Consider the following 19048-nt stretch of genomic DNA (forward strand, 5'->3'; position numbering starts at 1 on the left):
TGTGATGTCAGAACTTTTCTACTGTATTATTTTGAATATATCTCTGTGATGTCTGAACTCTTGACTAGCACTGTGTAGAAAGAAGTATTGTCTTATGTTTTTATTATTTATTAAATAATTTTTAAACCTTTCAGCTGTGGCTGTTTTGTGTAGAGATAATTTAAGTTCTAAGAGTACACTGCATGTATATAGTGATACTGTACCAAGTCTCTTCAAATAAGTCTTGACTGCTCAATTGCACTTATCATTTGGATAATAATATTGCACAGTATAATTGGACACCCTTTCATAAGGGTCTTTGAGTAGCTGATAAATATTATCTGGGTGGTGGCAGTGATTTTTACCATATAGTCTGGGTAAAAGGGGCACAGCTGGAGAACCTGTGCCAGCCTTTCCTAGGAGTGTCTGTGCAGTTGTATAAACTCTTATCTCAAAGTGTGTGTGTGTGTCAGCTACTTGGGCAGGGACACGAAGCACTGGTTGAACAGAGAGATTGCTGGAGGTTTTAGGTTGCCCACTAGGCTGAGATCTGGACACTATAACTGTGCCAGTGGGGAGTTTTATTGGGGACCTGGAGAGAAAGGGAGAAACCAGCCCCAGACTGACTGTGATCTCTGTGTGCTCTTAAGCAAAATTGCACTTTACTGTGTGTGTATTTATTATCCTTTTCCTATATGGATGCCCCTCACTGGTGTTAGTGGTGAGGATTGAGGCTCCTTGATTGCTGGGCCAGTGCACGGGCATCACAAAAATAAATAAAATAAAAAATATCTAACACGGCATAGGATCAAGCAAATAAAGTAATTTTGGTGCAACTGTTCTAGTGCATTACGTTTCTGCCAATAATCAAGTAAATAGGAATTTGTAATCGAATATATTGGGCATGAATCTGGCTTGTCTGTTTCTCACAAATGTTTACATTATGCACAAATATGATTACTGAGTCATTACATCCATTACTTCTGACCAAAAAAAATGATACAGTAGAGCCTTACATTTAACCATAAAATAAAAATTCATATACCATGTTTTGACAGACCTTTTATAACTTTTTTCTGAGTAAGTAGTTTCACCAAACCCTTTCAACAACGATAATGTGACACATTTGATTGAAAAATAGTTAATTAGAACTAAAATAGTACTTCCACTGCTCTAATCTATTTTGCCAACACCATTCATCATCACCTCAACAAAGGCCAAAAAGTCTCCTCCATCTTTTTGGACATGTCAAAAGCATTCAACACCATTTCTCATCAACTTCTACTTAACAAACGCTCAACCAACAGCATCAGCTCAGCCTCTCTAGCTTGCTTCCTCAGCTATCTTTCCAATCGGCAGCAGGCCACCAAATGGTAAAACACTCTTTTCCCCCTTCTCCCCATCTCTGTTTGTGTGACCCAAGGTTCAGTACTTGGACCTCTCCTCTTCATACTATTCACTAACGACCTCATCTCTATAAACAAGCTAGCCACCACTGTCCAATATGCTGATGATGCTGCCCTTATATGCTCTGCCCCCTCTCCCTTTGAACTTCAATTAAAAATGCAATCAGCCTTTCAAAGCATAGAAAAGTATCTATCAGAACAACAACTAATTCTCAACCCAAATAAAACCAAATTAATAATCTTCAAAAATAAAAAAATCCAAACCTTGTCACACCCCTCTTTAAATACATTCATCAAACAGAACCTATATTGAATCCACGACTTATACAAAACTCCTAAGGGTCATTATTGACGAGAATCTAACTTTTGAAAAACATGTCTCTCTGACAATCAAAAAAGTCCACATCAAGCTTGGCACTTTTTAAAGGGCCAGACCATATCTTACCCACAATGTCAGGCTTGCCACTGCCCATTCTCATCTGCTCTCTACCCTCCTCTATGGCTCCCATATTCTCACCAACCTTTCCAAATCTGAACTAAATAAGCTAGAATCATGCTATCACAAAATAGCAAAATTTGCCACAAATGCCACACACAGGACCCACCACTGTACTGTGCTCTCTGAACTAAAATGGCTAGAACTCCCCAACCTTCTAGCTCATGGCCAACTAACGATGGTCCACAAGCTAATTCACCAACCCTCTAACTGTCCAGCTCTCTCCAGTCTTGTCCAACCTACTCTCAACCCCAGGACCCTCAGACCCTCCAATAAACTTATGCCAAAGGTCACCCAATCTTGCAACTATCACGGGGACTGCTTGTATTCCAATAAAATCTCCAAACTATGGAATACTCTGCCTCCTACAATTACAAAAATTCCACAGCATCATAACTTCAAATAACAGCTACGCACCTACCTGTAAATAATTGGCTCTGCTCCTGTCTGACCCCTAGTTAAATCCACTTACACTCATCCCACCCTGAGTATATCCTCTTATGCCCTTCCCACTTTCTTCCCACGTCCACAGCTTTCTCCATATTTTCCTTTCCATCTAAACTTTTCTCACTTTAATTCTCACCTCACTAATCGCTGTTTTGGCACCTTTGTTATGATACTATTTTACAAGATCTTTCACATCCTACAGGAATCTCAAAAATTCTGACCTAGAAACATTATGTTTGTGCAACATGAAATTTGTTTATACTACGTTTTTGTACTAGTCTACTTAAGTTCTGTACTATATTGAGTATTTTTAAAGTTCTTGTGTTTAAAGTTTTTTGTACAATATTGTGTGTTTTTTTAATGTTCGTAATCAGTGCTGTAGACTAAATACTACTGTTTATATTCAAAACAATATAATTATACTGTATTTTGGAGCTTTTCTCCCTGGGCCTCTGCTGAAAATGGGCTTCTAGCCCAGTTGAACTTTCCTGGTTAACAAATGTAATAAACAAAATAAATAAATTATACCAAAAAATTTGTAAAACGAAAAAGTTAACTAAAATGTATTTCAATAAATATATAGTATACTTTATGCCATCTCTTTATGCTCTGTTGACTTAAGATCATTTGGGACCACCTACAATTTGCTGAATTTGCAAAAAATTAAGTTGGACAGGACTTTGTCAGTCTTTTTCAAGAGATGAGTCTGCATTATTCCCCTCCCCCCAATGGCTGAACACTTTTTCAGTGGGCGCACTTGATGCTGGCACTGGCACAGGTCTCATTGCTGCTTTGTACAGTGAGAGGATAACTCCACTTGTTTATGGCCTCAAACAAAACGTTGATCAATCCATAATAATGGCTTATCTGAGTTTGATGGCTGCAATGAGACAGTTTCTTGACTTTTTTTTTGTTTAATGAAACTAATGCAGATTTAGCATCCTTCATCCAGTGAAAGTCCTGCTAATGCACTGAAGGACTACTTTTTAGCTAATGGTGTGGGACCATGCCACATCAGACTCCCAAAGAATGGCACGTAGTGTGCACAAACTGAAAGAAGCACAAAATAGTGTGTGAATTTATTGAGTGCTCACTTATGAAGCTATTGTTTGCTTTTTAAAAAAAAAATTTTTTTTTTGCTTTTTAACAGTAAATGCCATTCATAATTGCAGACACCTTCTTCGGTTTTTCATCATGTTTTTCCACATGAGGCCAAAACGATGGATCCGGCACAGTCGATTTTAGATACACAGGGTCAGAGTAAAGTAGATGTACTTTATCACTTTGAGAACAAAGATCTCTCAGAATCATTTGTGGAGAAATTCTTGAAGACATCAGATCAAATTCTCATGCAGCAAACTCCTTATTTCTGTTTTTCTAAGTGATGATTGAGGAAGAGGAAACAGGGAACCACAGTACTTATTGTCTTAATCTTCTACCCATCTGTAGCTTATACAAAGGTGTCATAATATCGCGTTCCTTAATATAACTTCACAGTTTCACTGTGAATATAGTTTTCTTTTGTCCACTAACCTCAGGAATATTGCCCAACTTCTAGTAGCCACTGAGCAGCAAAGGTTTAAGTTGCCATAAGGTTAAGCTTTAACAAATTATGATAGTGGCAAGGATTCCATATTGTCCAAACTCTCTTTCAAACTCATCCTTGAAAAGGGTAGTTGTTTGTAGCAAGAAGCTTATGCAACATGCCTTAGAAGTCCATCTTCATCAACTAATTACAGCACATGTGCAAAGCCACTGTAGTCTCTGTGTGTGTTTGTGTGTGTGGGTGGGTCTTCCTTTCAGAATCCTGTTTAAATTCACTTGCTCCTTCACTGAAAGGTCATTCCAGTTGTTATCATCATTAAGATGGCTGTTATCATCATCATCACCTTTGTCTTCTATACCTGGAAAGCATGTGACAAATATCTTCTTAAAGCTGTCAGCATTGTTCTAGATGATGTAATTTATTTATTCATTTTTCTAGATTTGGTACTGATGGCATACTCATTCAAACTCCATTAATTCTTTCTTCAGTATGTGATCCTTTGATTCAGCTATAGGCATGCGAGATGTTTAGAAGAACATCTGCTTTCAAGTCCATTCAGTAAGCTGTGACTCCAAGATATCCTATCAATCTCCTGTCTTACTAGACGTCCACTGTGAATGACACATCTTCTGCATCTGCCAACACCATTTTAAATGTTGCCTTCCTTCATCCACCAGTTTGTCAATTTTTGCACTAATCATTTTTCAATTTACAGGTGAGTACTAGATAACCATACCTAACAAGAAAAGGAGGAAGTAATTGTTTTCAAGGAAGGAAAGTGGTGTGTTACACATTATAACCAAGTATAATAAGCATCAGTGGCTGCCTTTTGTTTAGGATGGTTGACTGTGTCTAACTGTGCACTTTTAGACTGAGTTACTGGATGAAATGAAGTGTGATTAGGAATGGCTGTTTTAATTTGGAGGTATTCCTTATAGCTGCACAAATAAAAACATGAAAGATAAATAACACTTCAAACACATCCAATACCTGAAATAAAGTAATATTATTAATCTTTTAACTATTTAAGTCTCATTTCTTATTGTGATGGGCATTGTCATTTTAAATTTTCAGTTTCTTCAACTGTATTAGTGACACATTTCTAAAGATTTATGAGTTTTCTTTTTTTTGTTCCCTTTATACCCCCATTAATTGCCAAAAAATTGACATAACTGAACGCTGCTACAGAATTGTGAATTGCTATTTCTTTCCTCCGGAACTATACTCGCCTTAATTTGTGTACTCTTTCTTGAATTTTGACCACTTTAGGCAATGAAAATATTTATTTATTTATTTATAGTTTGTTTGCCAGGATAGTCCATTGGGCCACAAGGAGCACGTTTTCAATGGAGTCCTGGGGAGAAAAGCTCCAGAAAATTGCAAATTACAGATTTAACATGAGTAAGTTATTAGAGAAATGTCTTCTTCTTCTTTCGGCTTTTTCCAGTTAGGGGTAGCCACAGCGGATCACCTGTTCGCTCATGATTGGCAGTGGAGTTTTACCATGTCAAGTTCCACAGAAGGCACAGTAAGTTATTAGTAAGTTATTAGAGAAATGTAATGTGCACAAATGAAGCAAAATTAAACAAATAGAAAAACACATATTAGTAGAGTGCACATATTAGTACAATGCAATAAGAGTAATATTTACAAACGTCAAAGTTTTTAACAGTTTAACATATTAACACAATGCAATAACAGAAAGTCTGAATTTTTTAATAGTTATGCTAATTCATGCAGTTAATTTCTAGGCTGCTGAATTGTAATATTCTAGGAGTTATGTTAATTCCTAGAGTTTATTAGGGGTACAAAACAATGGGAGGCTTTTGTGAATTATTGCTTATAGACAGTAACTATAGTGTAGGGAAATTATGTGGGGTGGGAGCAAGAGCATTCCCATAGTGAAGTCAGGTATGTGTGAAGTAAGGTTTTGAATGAAGAGAGGCTGCTGGTGGTGCGAATGAGAGGTGGGAGGGAATTCCAGTGGCGCATTAGAGAGAAGGACATTAGATATTTGCCTGGTGGACAGGCAGGTTTATGCAGTTCAATTAGATTTTGGGAATTAGATCTCAAAAGTCTATTTGGTTGGTGCATTTTAAAGGTAGTGGCAAGAGAGGGGCAGAAAGAGGCAGTGAAAATAAGTTTGTGTGCTTGGACAAGTTGAATAAAGATGAGGTAATTGGACAGCTCAAGCCAATTCAGTTGGTGTAGGGCAGTGTAATGATGGGAAGTGGATCTATGGCCAGTTGCCAATTTTGTTATTTTATTATAGCAAGAGGAGAGTCTAGTCTTGAGGGAGGATTGCAGGTTAGTAAGGATAGAGGCACTGTATAGGAGGGATGGGATAAGGTAAGTGTTGGTGAAGGTGAGCCTAGTGGAGGGAGAGATGTAACAGTTGTGGCGGTAAAGTATGCCTATTTTTTGTGTGTTTTTTGATATTTACTTGTAGATGATTATCAAACTTTAGCTGGTCATCAATCAGGACTCCTAGTAGTTTAGCATTAGAGACTATTTCGAGAGGAGTATTATTTTACATCCTTAACAAAACTGATTTTACACTCATTTATTTGCAGTAACCACGATGAAGATGATGATGAATGATAATGGTTGATAACTGGAGGTGGCTGTATTACCTGTGTGTGGGAATCGCTCACAAAAGCCTCCAATAGTTTTGTACAGATTTCTGTATTGTGGCATGAGCCATTTATACAAAAGTGTAGCAATTAAAAAAACTGTGCTGCTTTGATAAAAAGATAATTATTTCTTCATTCATTTGCTGCTATTTTATTTACCTAAAATAAAATACTTAAATTGCTTAAAATATTTTTTTCACTTTTTGAGAGGAAATACTTTTAGGCTGTAATGGCATTATTAAGGTGAATGGCAGGATATCTTTGAAACCATTTTGTTTCTAAAAATAGCATTTAGGAATATTTAGTAGCATTTTAAGAAGCTATGTACCAGTAAATTGTTTACTTTTATGAATGTTCAACTTGTTGTTATGCACTGCCTCTAAGGTTTGTGTGGGCAAGGTATTGGGGATGTACTGGTGGCCCTTCAATGAAATGAAAGGATACAAAAAGATAGTAAATTCCTAATGCCAGTAGTCCACAAAATCATAGAGATGCTTGAAATCAACAGGTTAAAGGAAAACTCTGTCTTCTCCTAAAGTTTAATTCAACCGTTAGGTTTCATTTATCCCTACAATATCGTTCCAGTATTGTGTTGGTACCAGAAACCTGTTTGTACTTTTTAAAACTTTAATTTCATTGCATTGAGATCAAAGGAAGGGAAAAACCCACCTATTTTTTTAAGTTTAACTTTTAACATACTTGCAGAGGAATTTGTCTCCACCTGCATGACATATCATAGACACAGGTAAATCTGTAGTTTACCCTATCGGGTACTGCTGTCAATCTTAGATGGGCAATTAATCTTGCTAATGCCAGGAACACTTATCAAATTACTTTATTTAGTGGTAACCCACTATAAAACCTACAGACTCAGTCCACCCTCTCTGTTTCTAAGCCCTCTCACAATCCACTAAACAACCTTCTATCTTTTCCATAGTTACTTTAGTTCTTCAGAATTCTCTGCTTCTAAACCCTGTCGCAATCCTTTAATTAACCTTCTTTCTTTTATGTAGCTTCTAAGCTCTTCTGAAATTGTCAGTTATCATGTAACTTGAGCTAATGTTTTCTTGTCAGAATGCATGTAACTATTATAATTGTATGAAACTTTTGAAATAATATGTTAGTGTTAATGTAACCCTTGGAGCTTTTCTCCCCGGACCTCCACTGGAAATGGGCTGGTTTCTGGCCCAGTGGACATTCCCAGTAAACAAATGTCAATAAATAAATAAACACAGCAGCTGATATAAAAAAGACAGAAATATGTGGAACTGTTTTCCACTGTTTTATTGCAGAGGGAAGGAGAACTTAACACTCTCCTTTTATAGCAAAACAAAGCAATTAGATCAGTCAGGGGTTTAAAGGCAGTTGTCAATTCCACTGACAAATTTACATAAGCAGCATCACAGTACTGAAATACTAAGCTTCAAATGTTGGTTATTTATAATAGTTTATATGTTAAGATAACCTAACTGCAGTATCAATAATTTCTGTGGCATTTAGAGAACAGTCAGAAAATATTTTTTCTTGTAAAGTATCAATACATTTACCATTTACTAGCCCCCACCCCGCACACACAGGACAGAACTGCAGAAAGAGAGACAAGTGGCAACTCTATCAACTAGATGCTCTGATAATGTTCATAAAAAGGTCATTTATGCCTTTTTGTGACATCCTCCCGGGGGGGGGGTGCATATCTTGTACATGCAGATCCATGATAAGAGATTCCCACTGACTTTAAGTCAGTCCTTACATTGTTAGAGTGCATGAGCATTCTGTAGTCCACAGAGGAAATGTGACCACTGATGGCAACCATAATATACAGCTGAATTTACTGTAACGTACATTTACTATGTGCTCTTACATTAAAAACATTAAGATAAAGAAATCAGAAGTACTTAACTGTGTTTAAATGTACACACACAGACACACACACACACACACACACACACACACACACACACACACACACACTCAGTCAGACATGTGCATTTAAATGCAGTACTGCATCTCACATATAGTATTCTACATGTTACATATATTTTTATACACACACACACACACACACACACACACACACACACACACACACATATGTACATATATATATATATATATATATATATATATATATATATATATATATATATAATGTCCCCATCCGATGATCAAGTTTTCAGAAACTCGAAATTCATATGGTCAGGACCATATGATCCAGTTTCCAAAAGCACGAACATAAAAAAAAAAAATTCTACCTTTTTTATGTTTTTACAGGGGGCAAGCTTCCCTGTAACCCCCCACACCCCCTGCAAATTATATACACCTACTCCAAGATCGCACTACAGTGAGAAAACGGTAAATTTCCCAATATTCACTGTACTGACCATATGAATTTTGAGTTTCTGAAAACTCTAGCATTTGATAGGGATCCATGTGTGTATATATACAGTGGATATAAAAAGTTTACACACCCCTGTTAAAATGCCAGGTTTTTGTGATATAAAAAATGACACCACAATAAATCATTTCAAAACTTTTCCCACCTTTAATGTGACCTATAACCTGTACAATTCAATTGAAAAACAAACAAATCTATTAGGGGAAAAATATAAAAAATAAAAAAAAGGTCAATATGCTGGTTGCATAAGTGTGCATACCGTTAAACTAATACTTTGTTGTGTGCACACACCCTTAATTTGTTAAATTGTTAAAACACCTTTTGATTTAATTACAACATTCAGTCTTCTTGGGTACACACCTGCCATCAATTAAAGAGACTCTGATTAATGCCAAATAAAGTTCAGCTGTCCTAGTAGGATTTTCCTAACATTTACTCAGTTGCCTGCTACAGCAAAAGCCATGATTCACAGAGAACTTACAAAGCATCAAAGGGATCTCATTGTTGAAAGGTATCAGTCAGGAGAAGGGTACAAAAAAATTCCACAACACTGGATATACCATATAACTCAGTGAAGACAGCCATCAAAAAGTGGAGAAAATATGGAACAACAGTGACATTGCAAAGAACTGGACGTCCATCCAAAACTGATGAAAAGAGAAGATGAAAACTGGTCAGGGAGGCTTCCAAGAGACCTACAGCAACACTGAAGGAGCTGCAGGAATTTCTGGCAAGTACTGGTTGTGTACTACATGTGACAACAATCTTCCATATTCTCTATATGTCTGGACTATGGGATAGAGTTGCAAGGTGGAAGTCTTTTCTTACACAAACAAACATCCAGGCCTGGCTAAAATTTACAAAACAATACAACAAGTCTCTCAAAAGCATGTGGGAAGATGTGTTATGGTCTAATGAGACCAAGGTTGAACTTTTTGGCCACAATTCAAAAGGCATGTTTGGTGCAGAAACAACACTTTGGATTACCAAAAGAACACCATCCCCACAGTGAAGCATGGTGGTGACAGTATCATGCTTTGGGGTTGCTTTGCTTTAGCTACAACTGGGGCTTTAGTCAAGGTGGAGGGGATTATGAACAGTTCCAAATATAAGTCACGATTGGCCCAAAACCTTCAGGCATTTGCTAGAAAGCTGAAGATGAGGAGGAATTTCACCTTTCAACACGACAGTGATCCCAAGCATACATTCAAATCAGCAAAATAATGGCTTCATCAGAAGAAAATTAAAATTTTGGAATGGCGCAGCCAGACCCCAGACCTAAATCTAATAGAAAACCTGTGGGGTGACCTAAAGAGGGCTGTGCACAAGAGAAGCATTGCAATCTGACAGATTTGAAGTGCTTTTGCAAGGAAGAGTGGGCAAGTATTGCCAAGTCAAGATGTGCCATGTTGATGGACTCCTAACCAAGACTGAATGCTGTAACTAAATCAAAATGTGGTTCAACCAAGTATTAGTTTAAGGGTGTGCACACTTATGCAACCAGTGTATTGTACGTTTTTTATTTTTTATATTTTTTTCCCCTAACAGATTTGTTTTCTTTTCAATTGAATTGTACAGGTTATAGGTCACATTAAAGGTGGGAAAAGTTTTGAAATGATTTATTGTGGTCTCATTTTTTATATCACAAAAACTTGGCATTTTAACAGGGGTAGGTAAACTTTTTATATCCACTGTATATATGTGTGTGTGTGTGTGTGTGTGTGTGTGTGTGTGTGTGTGTGTGTGTGTGTGTGTGTGTGTGTGTGTGTGTGTATGTGTGTGTGTGTGTGTGTGTGTGTGTTTGTGTGTGATTATGTGTAGGCAAACATACAGTTACACAAAGTTTCCATTTTGAATTGTTTCTTGTTTTTCTTTAAAGGACATAAAGTACACACACAGGCATATAATCATATATCTTAGCCTCTTAACACAAGATATCTGGGCAAAGACAGACATAATGGGGGCACAGAGGCCAAAAAATAGGGGCAGATTTTAAATATTGCTGTTATAAACTTAGAAAGTTGATAGAATAACATGATTTTCCTTAGCATGCAGTTTTCTGAAGAATATGAAGTCTGAAACTCAAACATATATCTTTATTTAGTAACTTCAGTACTCAGAACATCCCAGTGATTTGCTAGAAAAACACAGATTTTATGACAAACAGACCAAAAATATGAGGCAAAAATCTGGACAGTTGTCAGGTATGCATATAATATAGTTCTCTGTTTTACACACACACACACACACACACACACACACACACACACACACACACACACACACACACACACACACACACACACTCATGTTTTTTTACACATATGTTATATCTATCTCTCTTTTTCTATATATATATATATATATATATATATATATATATATATATATATACATATATATATATGTGTGTGTGTGTGTGTGTGTGTGTGTGCGTCAACTTCAAAACATCTAAAACCCATAACATCTAATTTCATAACATTGAGACCAGAACATCTAAAAGCCAAATCATCTAAACCCCATAACATTGAATTTTATAACATCTAACAGTACAAATCACATGAAAATAACATATATATGTCTGTGTGCGCAGTATGGTGGCATACAGTTCATTATAATACATTGAACATAGTAGAGTTAAGCATTATTATTGTATACATTCTAGTAACTGTGGCTTAATGTTTTACTTACATTGGCTATGTGTTGCACATGCAGTATTTGTCAATGTCTTTATGTCAGTATTTTTTTCTTTGTATTGCTAAGTGCATTTATTACTTGTATTATTTTTGCCAATGTAGCCTGAGTCATGTCCGCAAAGGGTCCTGGGACCAGTTCACTTTCCTGGTTAAAGTATAAATACATTTGAAATAGAAAAAAGGGAGATGAACATGACTGAAATAGTTAAGGAATTAGTAAAGCAGATTTTAATTTTGCATCATTCATGAGAGAAAAAAAAAACCTTCCCACTGAAGGCATTGGGAAGTATCATACAAACTTAGTTTGGAGTCCTACTAACTTGTCATATGTAAATGTACAGCAAGGATCATTTACTGCAGTGAGAATTTTCACACCTCAGTATGAGAATGTGGGGGGAGGGGGGGAGGTCTGTCATTTCTTTTAGAACTACAAAAAATTCCCATTACAAAAAACTGCTATTTACCTACTTTCTTTTGCAGGAAGTAGCTAACAGCTATTTATAACATAGAACAAGCTCTGACAAACACATAAATGAGGCTCAGTCAGGGAAATACAAAAGCTGCTCTGTTAGAGAAGGTGTTTTTAGATAACAGTTCTTCACAGTCCTGCCATTCTATCTTAATGGTATGAGAAAACAGCACCACTTCTTTATGTCTAGCATGACTCATATAAAGATAACTTGAAATGCATTCTGGGAAGAAGGAATGAAAGCAAGAAAAATCACATTACCAAGGAAGGCTCCATCATCCACCATTTTGAGGGAAACAGATTAAAACAGTAAAAGAAGCATTTTGAGTAATGTTGAGGCATTAAAATAGATCAGAAAACAAGGATGCAATAAAAAACATGTATTTTGTGTTCTAAGGTGAAGTTTTCAATTAAGCAAGTGTACCCACAGATACTATGAATAACAAACAATATACAATTGCAGTCAGGTGTGGTCACATAGGAAATAAACTGTTTTATGATTTTGGCAGTTGAGGATTTTTTTCTGGTAGAAATTAAAAACAAACCTTATCTATCTGGTTTCTGAATGTATTTTTAAATTTATAACACCTTAGTCATTTCAGGTATAGCTATTTACCAAAAGTCAAATAAGGAATCCAACATAGACACTGAAAAAGGGTTTAGAACTGAAAATCACAATGTCCATTGTCGCAGAAAATGGTGGATCTAGTGTTTATCCCCCCCAAAAAAAAACAGTTAAGTAGTTTCCACTATTTTCTGTTAAATTAAAAAAAAAACTAACCGAGAAAGTGTATTACTGGCTAAGATTTATTATTAATATGGGATTTCCCAGTCTTTTTCATCCTATTTTCACCTGAATCCATTGGTCGACCTTCCACTTCTGCTTGCAACACTAAAAGATATTCCCAAGCAACAATCTGCAAGTGACATAGTATTGATTTGTAGTGATGCATGACCCTATGAAACACTGATTTCAGCCCACTTAATGTGTGTTTGATTAGCAGAATGGACATTGGCAGGACTGGATGACAAGGGATGGATTCATAGGTACTTACCTGGCTATTGATCCATGAGGTTCTATTGAAGCCTAGCCCTGTATTCCCATGATTTTGTAGCCCTTATAATTAAAATATGAATAATCCAGAGCCAAGTAGAACATTTTCATGTTACCCCTATTCATAAGAATGCTAAACCAGGGGTGAATTGGAAGTTTCCCATCCATTTGTCCAGATTACATTTGAGGAAAGTTAGGGAAGTACTTTGCTTTATGTGAAGAGGAAGATGACTTCAAAGAAGTGGCAGTCTCTGAGAAATATATGTGTTCCTCAACACATTCTGTTTATGTTTCAGAAGAGGGTTCATGTGACTGATGATAACTACCTAGTTCTGGAGGAAGGGAGGCATATTGGTGACATCTGCTGAAGTGTTGATATATCACTGGCAGAAATGCACGTAGGAATAATCAAGCTGCACATAATTAGGGACAACATGTGCAGCACTGCTCTTTTGTAGTTCCATGAGAAGGCAACCATTGCAAAGACCATGGTAAAACCACATGAACAGGGTTAAGCTGATCCACCTGATCTTCTAAATGGTCCACTCTCAACCCTCACTTCCCAGGAGAAATGTGACTGGGGAATTAAGGACCAGGGAATGAATAAGGCCCAAGACTATTACCTTGGGGGGAGTCGGGGTTGATGGGTTTAACCTTTGCCCGGAATGGGGAAACTAATGAGATGAATGCAGGTAATGAATACATCACAGGACTCTTGCCTTGATGGGGTCATGTCATGATACACAATAAGGGGGTTAATGGGCTCCCCTTGAGGGCCCAGTTGCAGTCTGTCAGAAGGAATGAATAGGACAAATGGGTGATGGTAGAGAAGTCAGTGTATCAGTGAGGCAGACTTGAGGGAGAGAGATAACAATAAAAAAAGGTTTGTAAAGACATTAAAAATATTTTGAGTTAGTCTATTATTTAATAAAAAAAAAATTTACCCGTCTTTATGTTTTTTAAAATGCTTATGGAGTTGGATGGCATCAGTGTTGTGTCTATGATTCTTGTTCCGTAAACTCTGCTGTCCACTTTTCTTCTTTTACCCTTACTGGAATATATGTGGTATCAAAAGACTATAATGCATGGTGTTGGTCTGTAACAACTAACAGCTAACATTTAAGACACAAATAAATGTCTTCCTGATAAAGCTGATCCAATCAATGCTCTGAGAATTTCCATATTTTAAAAGATCAGACTAGTGTCTTTTTATCTTATAACAGAAAAAAAAAATCCCTGGGAAATGTTGGCTATGTGTATAAAAGAACAAGAAATCTAAGTCTTAATTGAGTAATTAACCTCAAGTCAAATCCCTTGTCATATGTCTTCAAGTCAAAGTCAAATCAATCACAGTTTATATTTTCTGAAGCATGTCTCAATTAACACTTTTATGACTTGAGCCTGACTTAAGTGAAGTCATGTCACAAATGTTAACACCTCTGGTTATTGTTGTGGGTGATAACCTTGACTCCTAAGAAAACATATAGCTTATCTGCATGAGGAAATGACATCCTGATGGAGGAGGGCTGTGTCAAGACTTGTTCTGCCTTCTTGTGGTTCTTAGGAAGCTAGTAAAGGGGTGCAGTATCAGTAAAGTGATGGAACGCATACGATGTTTTGGACTTCTGCAGTAATACCTGTAGTATCAGTGAATGGAGAGTCACCAGGGTACAGCAGGAAATCATGATTTTTCTACACCTCTGTATAACTACCTATGCCCAGATGAGGCTGGGAAATATCTGGGGTATGTGGTGTCAGGTTGGACTCTATTGTACTAGATACCAAGAATATCTCGTATCTATATGACAAGGCAAATACACTTAGCTACTGATATATAAAATAAGCCCTTTCTTGAATATACTTTAGATAACAGGCAAATTCGTTAAACATCAGGAATACACTAATTGCCCCATCCTGAGGCTTCATCAGGTACAAAAGAGTGAGGACATAATGTCTAACTATATGTCAAAATGTAGATGAATTTTAAACACCAGAAACAATAGGCTTTTCATAGTGTAATTAGAGAAATGGTTTTGTGCACTCCATGTGTATGAGGAATCTTTGTCTGTGCCCTAATATCATTCCATATTGCCCAGATGTTCTAAAATTGCTAGTATTAACTCAAGTAGTACTAAATGCAGTGTCTTTGCACTGGACACCTTAAAGCCTTGAACTAAATTACACTTTTCTGAATTTTACATTTTTGGTTAGTGATTGTATTTCTTTGTATGAATATTCAAAATTTACACCCTAACTAAATAATTAACACAGGAATTCCTAGGAAGAATGTCTTCAAAATGATAGCATCATCTCTCTTCCTCATCTTTACATAATAAAATGTTTTTAACATGTTATTCCTTATACAGCATAAATGAAATACAACTATGCTTTTTTGCTATATTTCTTCATTTTTGCAGTACCTGCATATTCTGCCTTTGAATTATTGAAGACAGGCAGTTGAATGCCTTGCCTTTTGACAGGACCAGTTGGTGGGGGCTCGTAATTACCCTCTTCTGGGCACTGGTACATTTCTGAATCTGACTGCCCATCTGGATGTTCATAATCGTCCTGCTGGGAACATTTATATTATTTATTCATTACTTTCTTGATAGGAGCTAAATGTAATTCTGTGCACAGTCTGAATAACAAGTTCATGAAAAAAAGTAAACAGATTAAGTACACTCAGAAATTTTCAAAAAGAGCCTAATACATTACTAGCCATACTACCCTCAAATTTAGGTGTAAACAAAGCTAGAATACCAATACTGAATTGTTCTATAGAAAAAAACTAATTTCCTTACTCCTTCAACATCCTTTGAAATACTACAAGATATAGTGCAAAAGTAGTGAAGGACTAAGGTCTTGTTTCTCTCTGATGACATGAAACCCACAGTAAGCCAACAAGGACATAGCTCTCAACCTCTCAGCGCCACATTTAGTTACAAAACTAAAAATATTCAGGGACAAAAAGCCCATAAATCAGGGACTATTTTCAAATGTCAAATATTAGTACAACTGATAAAAGCTGACAAAACAAACGTATTAATTAACATGCATTTTCTGAAGAAAAAGACTACAACTGTAATGAATGTCATTATTTTTTTTATAATTCACAGCCTTTGTTCTCAAAGCATCACTGATTTAAGGAGTTGTGCAGTAAAGTTATGAGACAAAGTTAGGGATTTATCTGAAAAGTGGGCATAGCTGAGAGGTATAAACTAGAAATATGAATCTCCATGTGTCAGTATGGTGCATTACAAATCTGAAGTACCCTATAAAACATTAAACCATGGAGCATATGAAAACAAGATTAATAAACTGGCCAATAAGTAACTAAATAAATGAAAATAAAGAACCTCTGTTGAGCACAGTAATATTGCAGCATTGTTAACATACTGTCCAGTAAAAACAAAAGTGTTATATGTGTAGTAAAAAGAACATTTCCAGACTAAACAAAATGGAAAAAAAATGCTGTCTCTCTGTATTTGATGCACTGACTATAAGTGATAACCCAGGTATATTAGAATAGCAGAATTTAGTATACCAGAAGAAATTTGTAAAAACTTACAAGGAGACTTAAGAATGAAAGTGCAGAATGATTTCTGATTCAAGTATTTCTTGTTAGATATTTTCACATTTATAAGAGTTGTAGCAAAAAATAGTGTGTGTGTGTGTGTGTGTGTGTGTGTGTGTGTGTGTGTGTGTGTGTGTGTGTGTGTGTGTGTGCATGCATCTATGTGTGTCTGTATACGCGCTTGTGTGTATATCTCTACGTGTGTAAATGTGCAAGTGCACAATAAAAACACTTTTCAGCCAATCATCCTGTTGAATGATAGACACAGAAACATTGTAGATTTTCCTCAGAAGTACATACTTAAAACAATTGTACTAGCTTGGATTTAGAATATGGAATTAACAGATATTTTATGATGCTCTTGTGTCTGTTTTGAATTTTGTGCAGTGGTTAGCACTGTCACCTCACAGCAAGGGGTTCTCCGCTCTGACTCTTGGATGATGTGCCTTTTATGTCGAGTCTACATGTCCTACCTGCATTCGTTTGGGATTCCTCTGCGTGCTCCGGTTTCCTCCCATATTCCAAAGACATTCATCTGGAGTGTTTCTCCCTGGAAAAAAGCTCTGTCCCAATCGCACTTTCCCAGTAAACAAATGCTAAATAAGTATTTATTTTTGTGCCCACTATGCACTGGTTGTTTGGCGTATGTGTGTGTGTGTGTATGTGTGTGTGTGTATGCTTATGGATTATTTAGATGGCATAATATATATCTATCTATACATATGTGTGTCTGGGTGCAGAACATTTGATTGAAAACTCATTTTGACTAATCACAAAATAAATATAAATTTAATTTGAAACTCATTTAGTTTAAATGACATTTGATCTAAACATATTGGATAGAAAAGTGTAGCAGGCTATAGAAAATTTATGCTGGTGTTGTTTAGGGTGTTATGATACTAGGACTTATAATGCAATTACTTTAGTGCACCATTTGTATCTTGCTAATATCCACCTACATGTTGTAACACGATATCTACAGGTTTGTGTGTCAGCGGTGATAGGTTTTCTCAATTTTCTATGGTTGTACAGTTGGAGAGTTAGTATATTTAAGTAAGGGGTATTGGGGTACTATTTTAAATAAAAAATGTTAGATAAACTGTAATATACCCATATATATATGAAAAGAGGTATAAACTAGAAATATGAATTTCCATGTGTCAGTACGGTACATTACAAATCTGAAGTACCCTATAAAACATTAAAGCATGGAGCATATGAAAACAAGATTAAGAAATTGGTCAATAAGTAACTAAATAAATAAAAAAAGAAACAACCTCTGTTAAGCACAGTAATATTGCAGCATGGTTAACATACTGTCCAGTAAAACAAAACGTCATTTGTGTAGTAAAAACAAAATTTCTAGACTAAACAAAATGGAAAAAAATGCTATACACACAAATATATATATATATATATATATATATATATATATATATATATATATATATATATATGGGTCTACTACGGTTGATTGAAAACTCACTTGATTGAAAATGAAATTACTAAGACCACTTCACTGAAAGCTCACTCCACTGAAAACTCACTTGACTGGAACTCATTTAGTTGAAAGTTATAAATGGCCTTTTCCCCACTGTAGTGCGACCCTGGAGTTAGTATAAAAAGTAAGGGGGGGTGTGGGGGCACAGCCCCCCACATTGGGGGTGTGTGGGGGGTAAAGCCCCCCACATATCTTGGTTATATATTCTTTTTTGGAAACAGTTATTTATTGCACTTGTAAGTATCACTGTGTATAGTTTAAAATGTTTATAATATGTGGGGGACTATGCCCCCCACACCCCCCAATATGGGGGGCTGTGCCTCCCTCCCTTACTTTATATACTAACTCCATGATCACACTACAGTGGGGAAAAGGCCATTTATAACTTTCAATGAAATGAGTTTCAAAGAAATGAGTTTTCAGTGAAGTGAGCTTTCAGTGAAGTGGTCCTAGTAATTTCATTTTCAGTCAAGTGAGTTTTCAATCAACCGTAGTAGACCCATATATGTATATATATATATATATATATATATATATATATATATATATATATATATATATATATATATATATATATATATATATATATATATATATATATATATATATATATATATATATATACACACACACACACACACACACACACACACACACACACACACACACACACACACACATATATATATATATATATATACATATACAGTGTGTGTGTGTGTGTGTGTGTGTGTGTGTGTGTGTGTGTGTGTGTGTGTGTGTGTGTGTGTGTGTGTGTGTGTGTGTGTGTGTGTGTGTGTAGGTTTACTGTTGTATGAGCAATTGCAACAATTTCAAATTCAGGAATAACGT

General features: G+C 36.0%; 1 protein-coding gene across 8 annotated transcripts in view; it reads right to left on the minus strand.

Annotated features, from left to right (window-relative positions):
- BLNK (B cell linker) overlaps window positions 1–19048 on the minus strand; it is a 964832-nt gene that overhangs the window by 274841 nt on the left and 670943 nt on the right. For 7 of the 8 annotated variants that reach the window (XM_044056709.1, XM_044056707.1, XM_044056711.1 and 4 more), the window contains one exon: window positions 15542–15692. In XM_044056709.1, the coding sequence (XP_043912644.1) occupies window positions 15542–15692 (151 nt within the window). The remainder of the gene's footprint in view (window positions 1–15541; window positions 15693–19048) is intronic. The other variant, XM_044056708.1, reaches the window with a different exon arrangement.

The sequence above is a fragment of the Protopterus annectens genome, chromosome 14.part0, assembly GCF_019279795.1.
Source record: "Protopterus annectens isolate FY-2018-M chromosome 14.part0, PAN1.0, whole genome shotgun sequence".
In the NCBI taxonomy this organism is placed as follows: Eukaryota; Metazoa; Chordata; order Ceratodontiformes; family Protopteridae; genus Protopterus; species Protopterus annectens.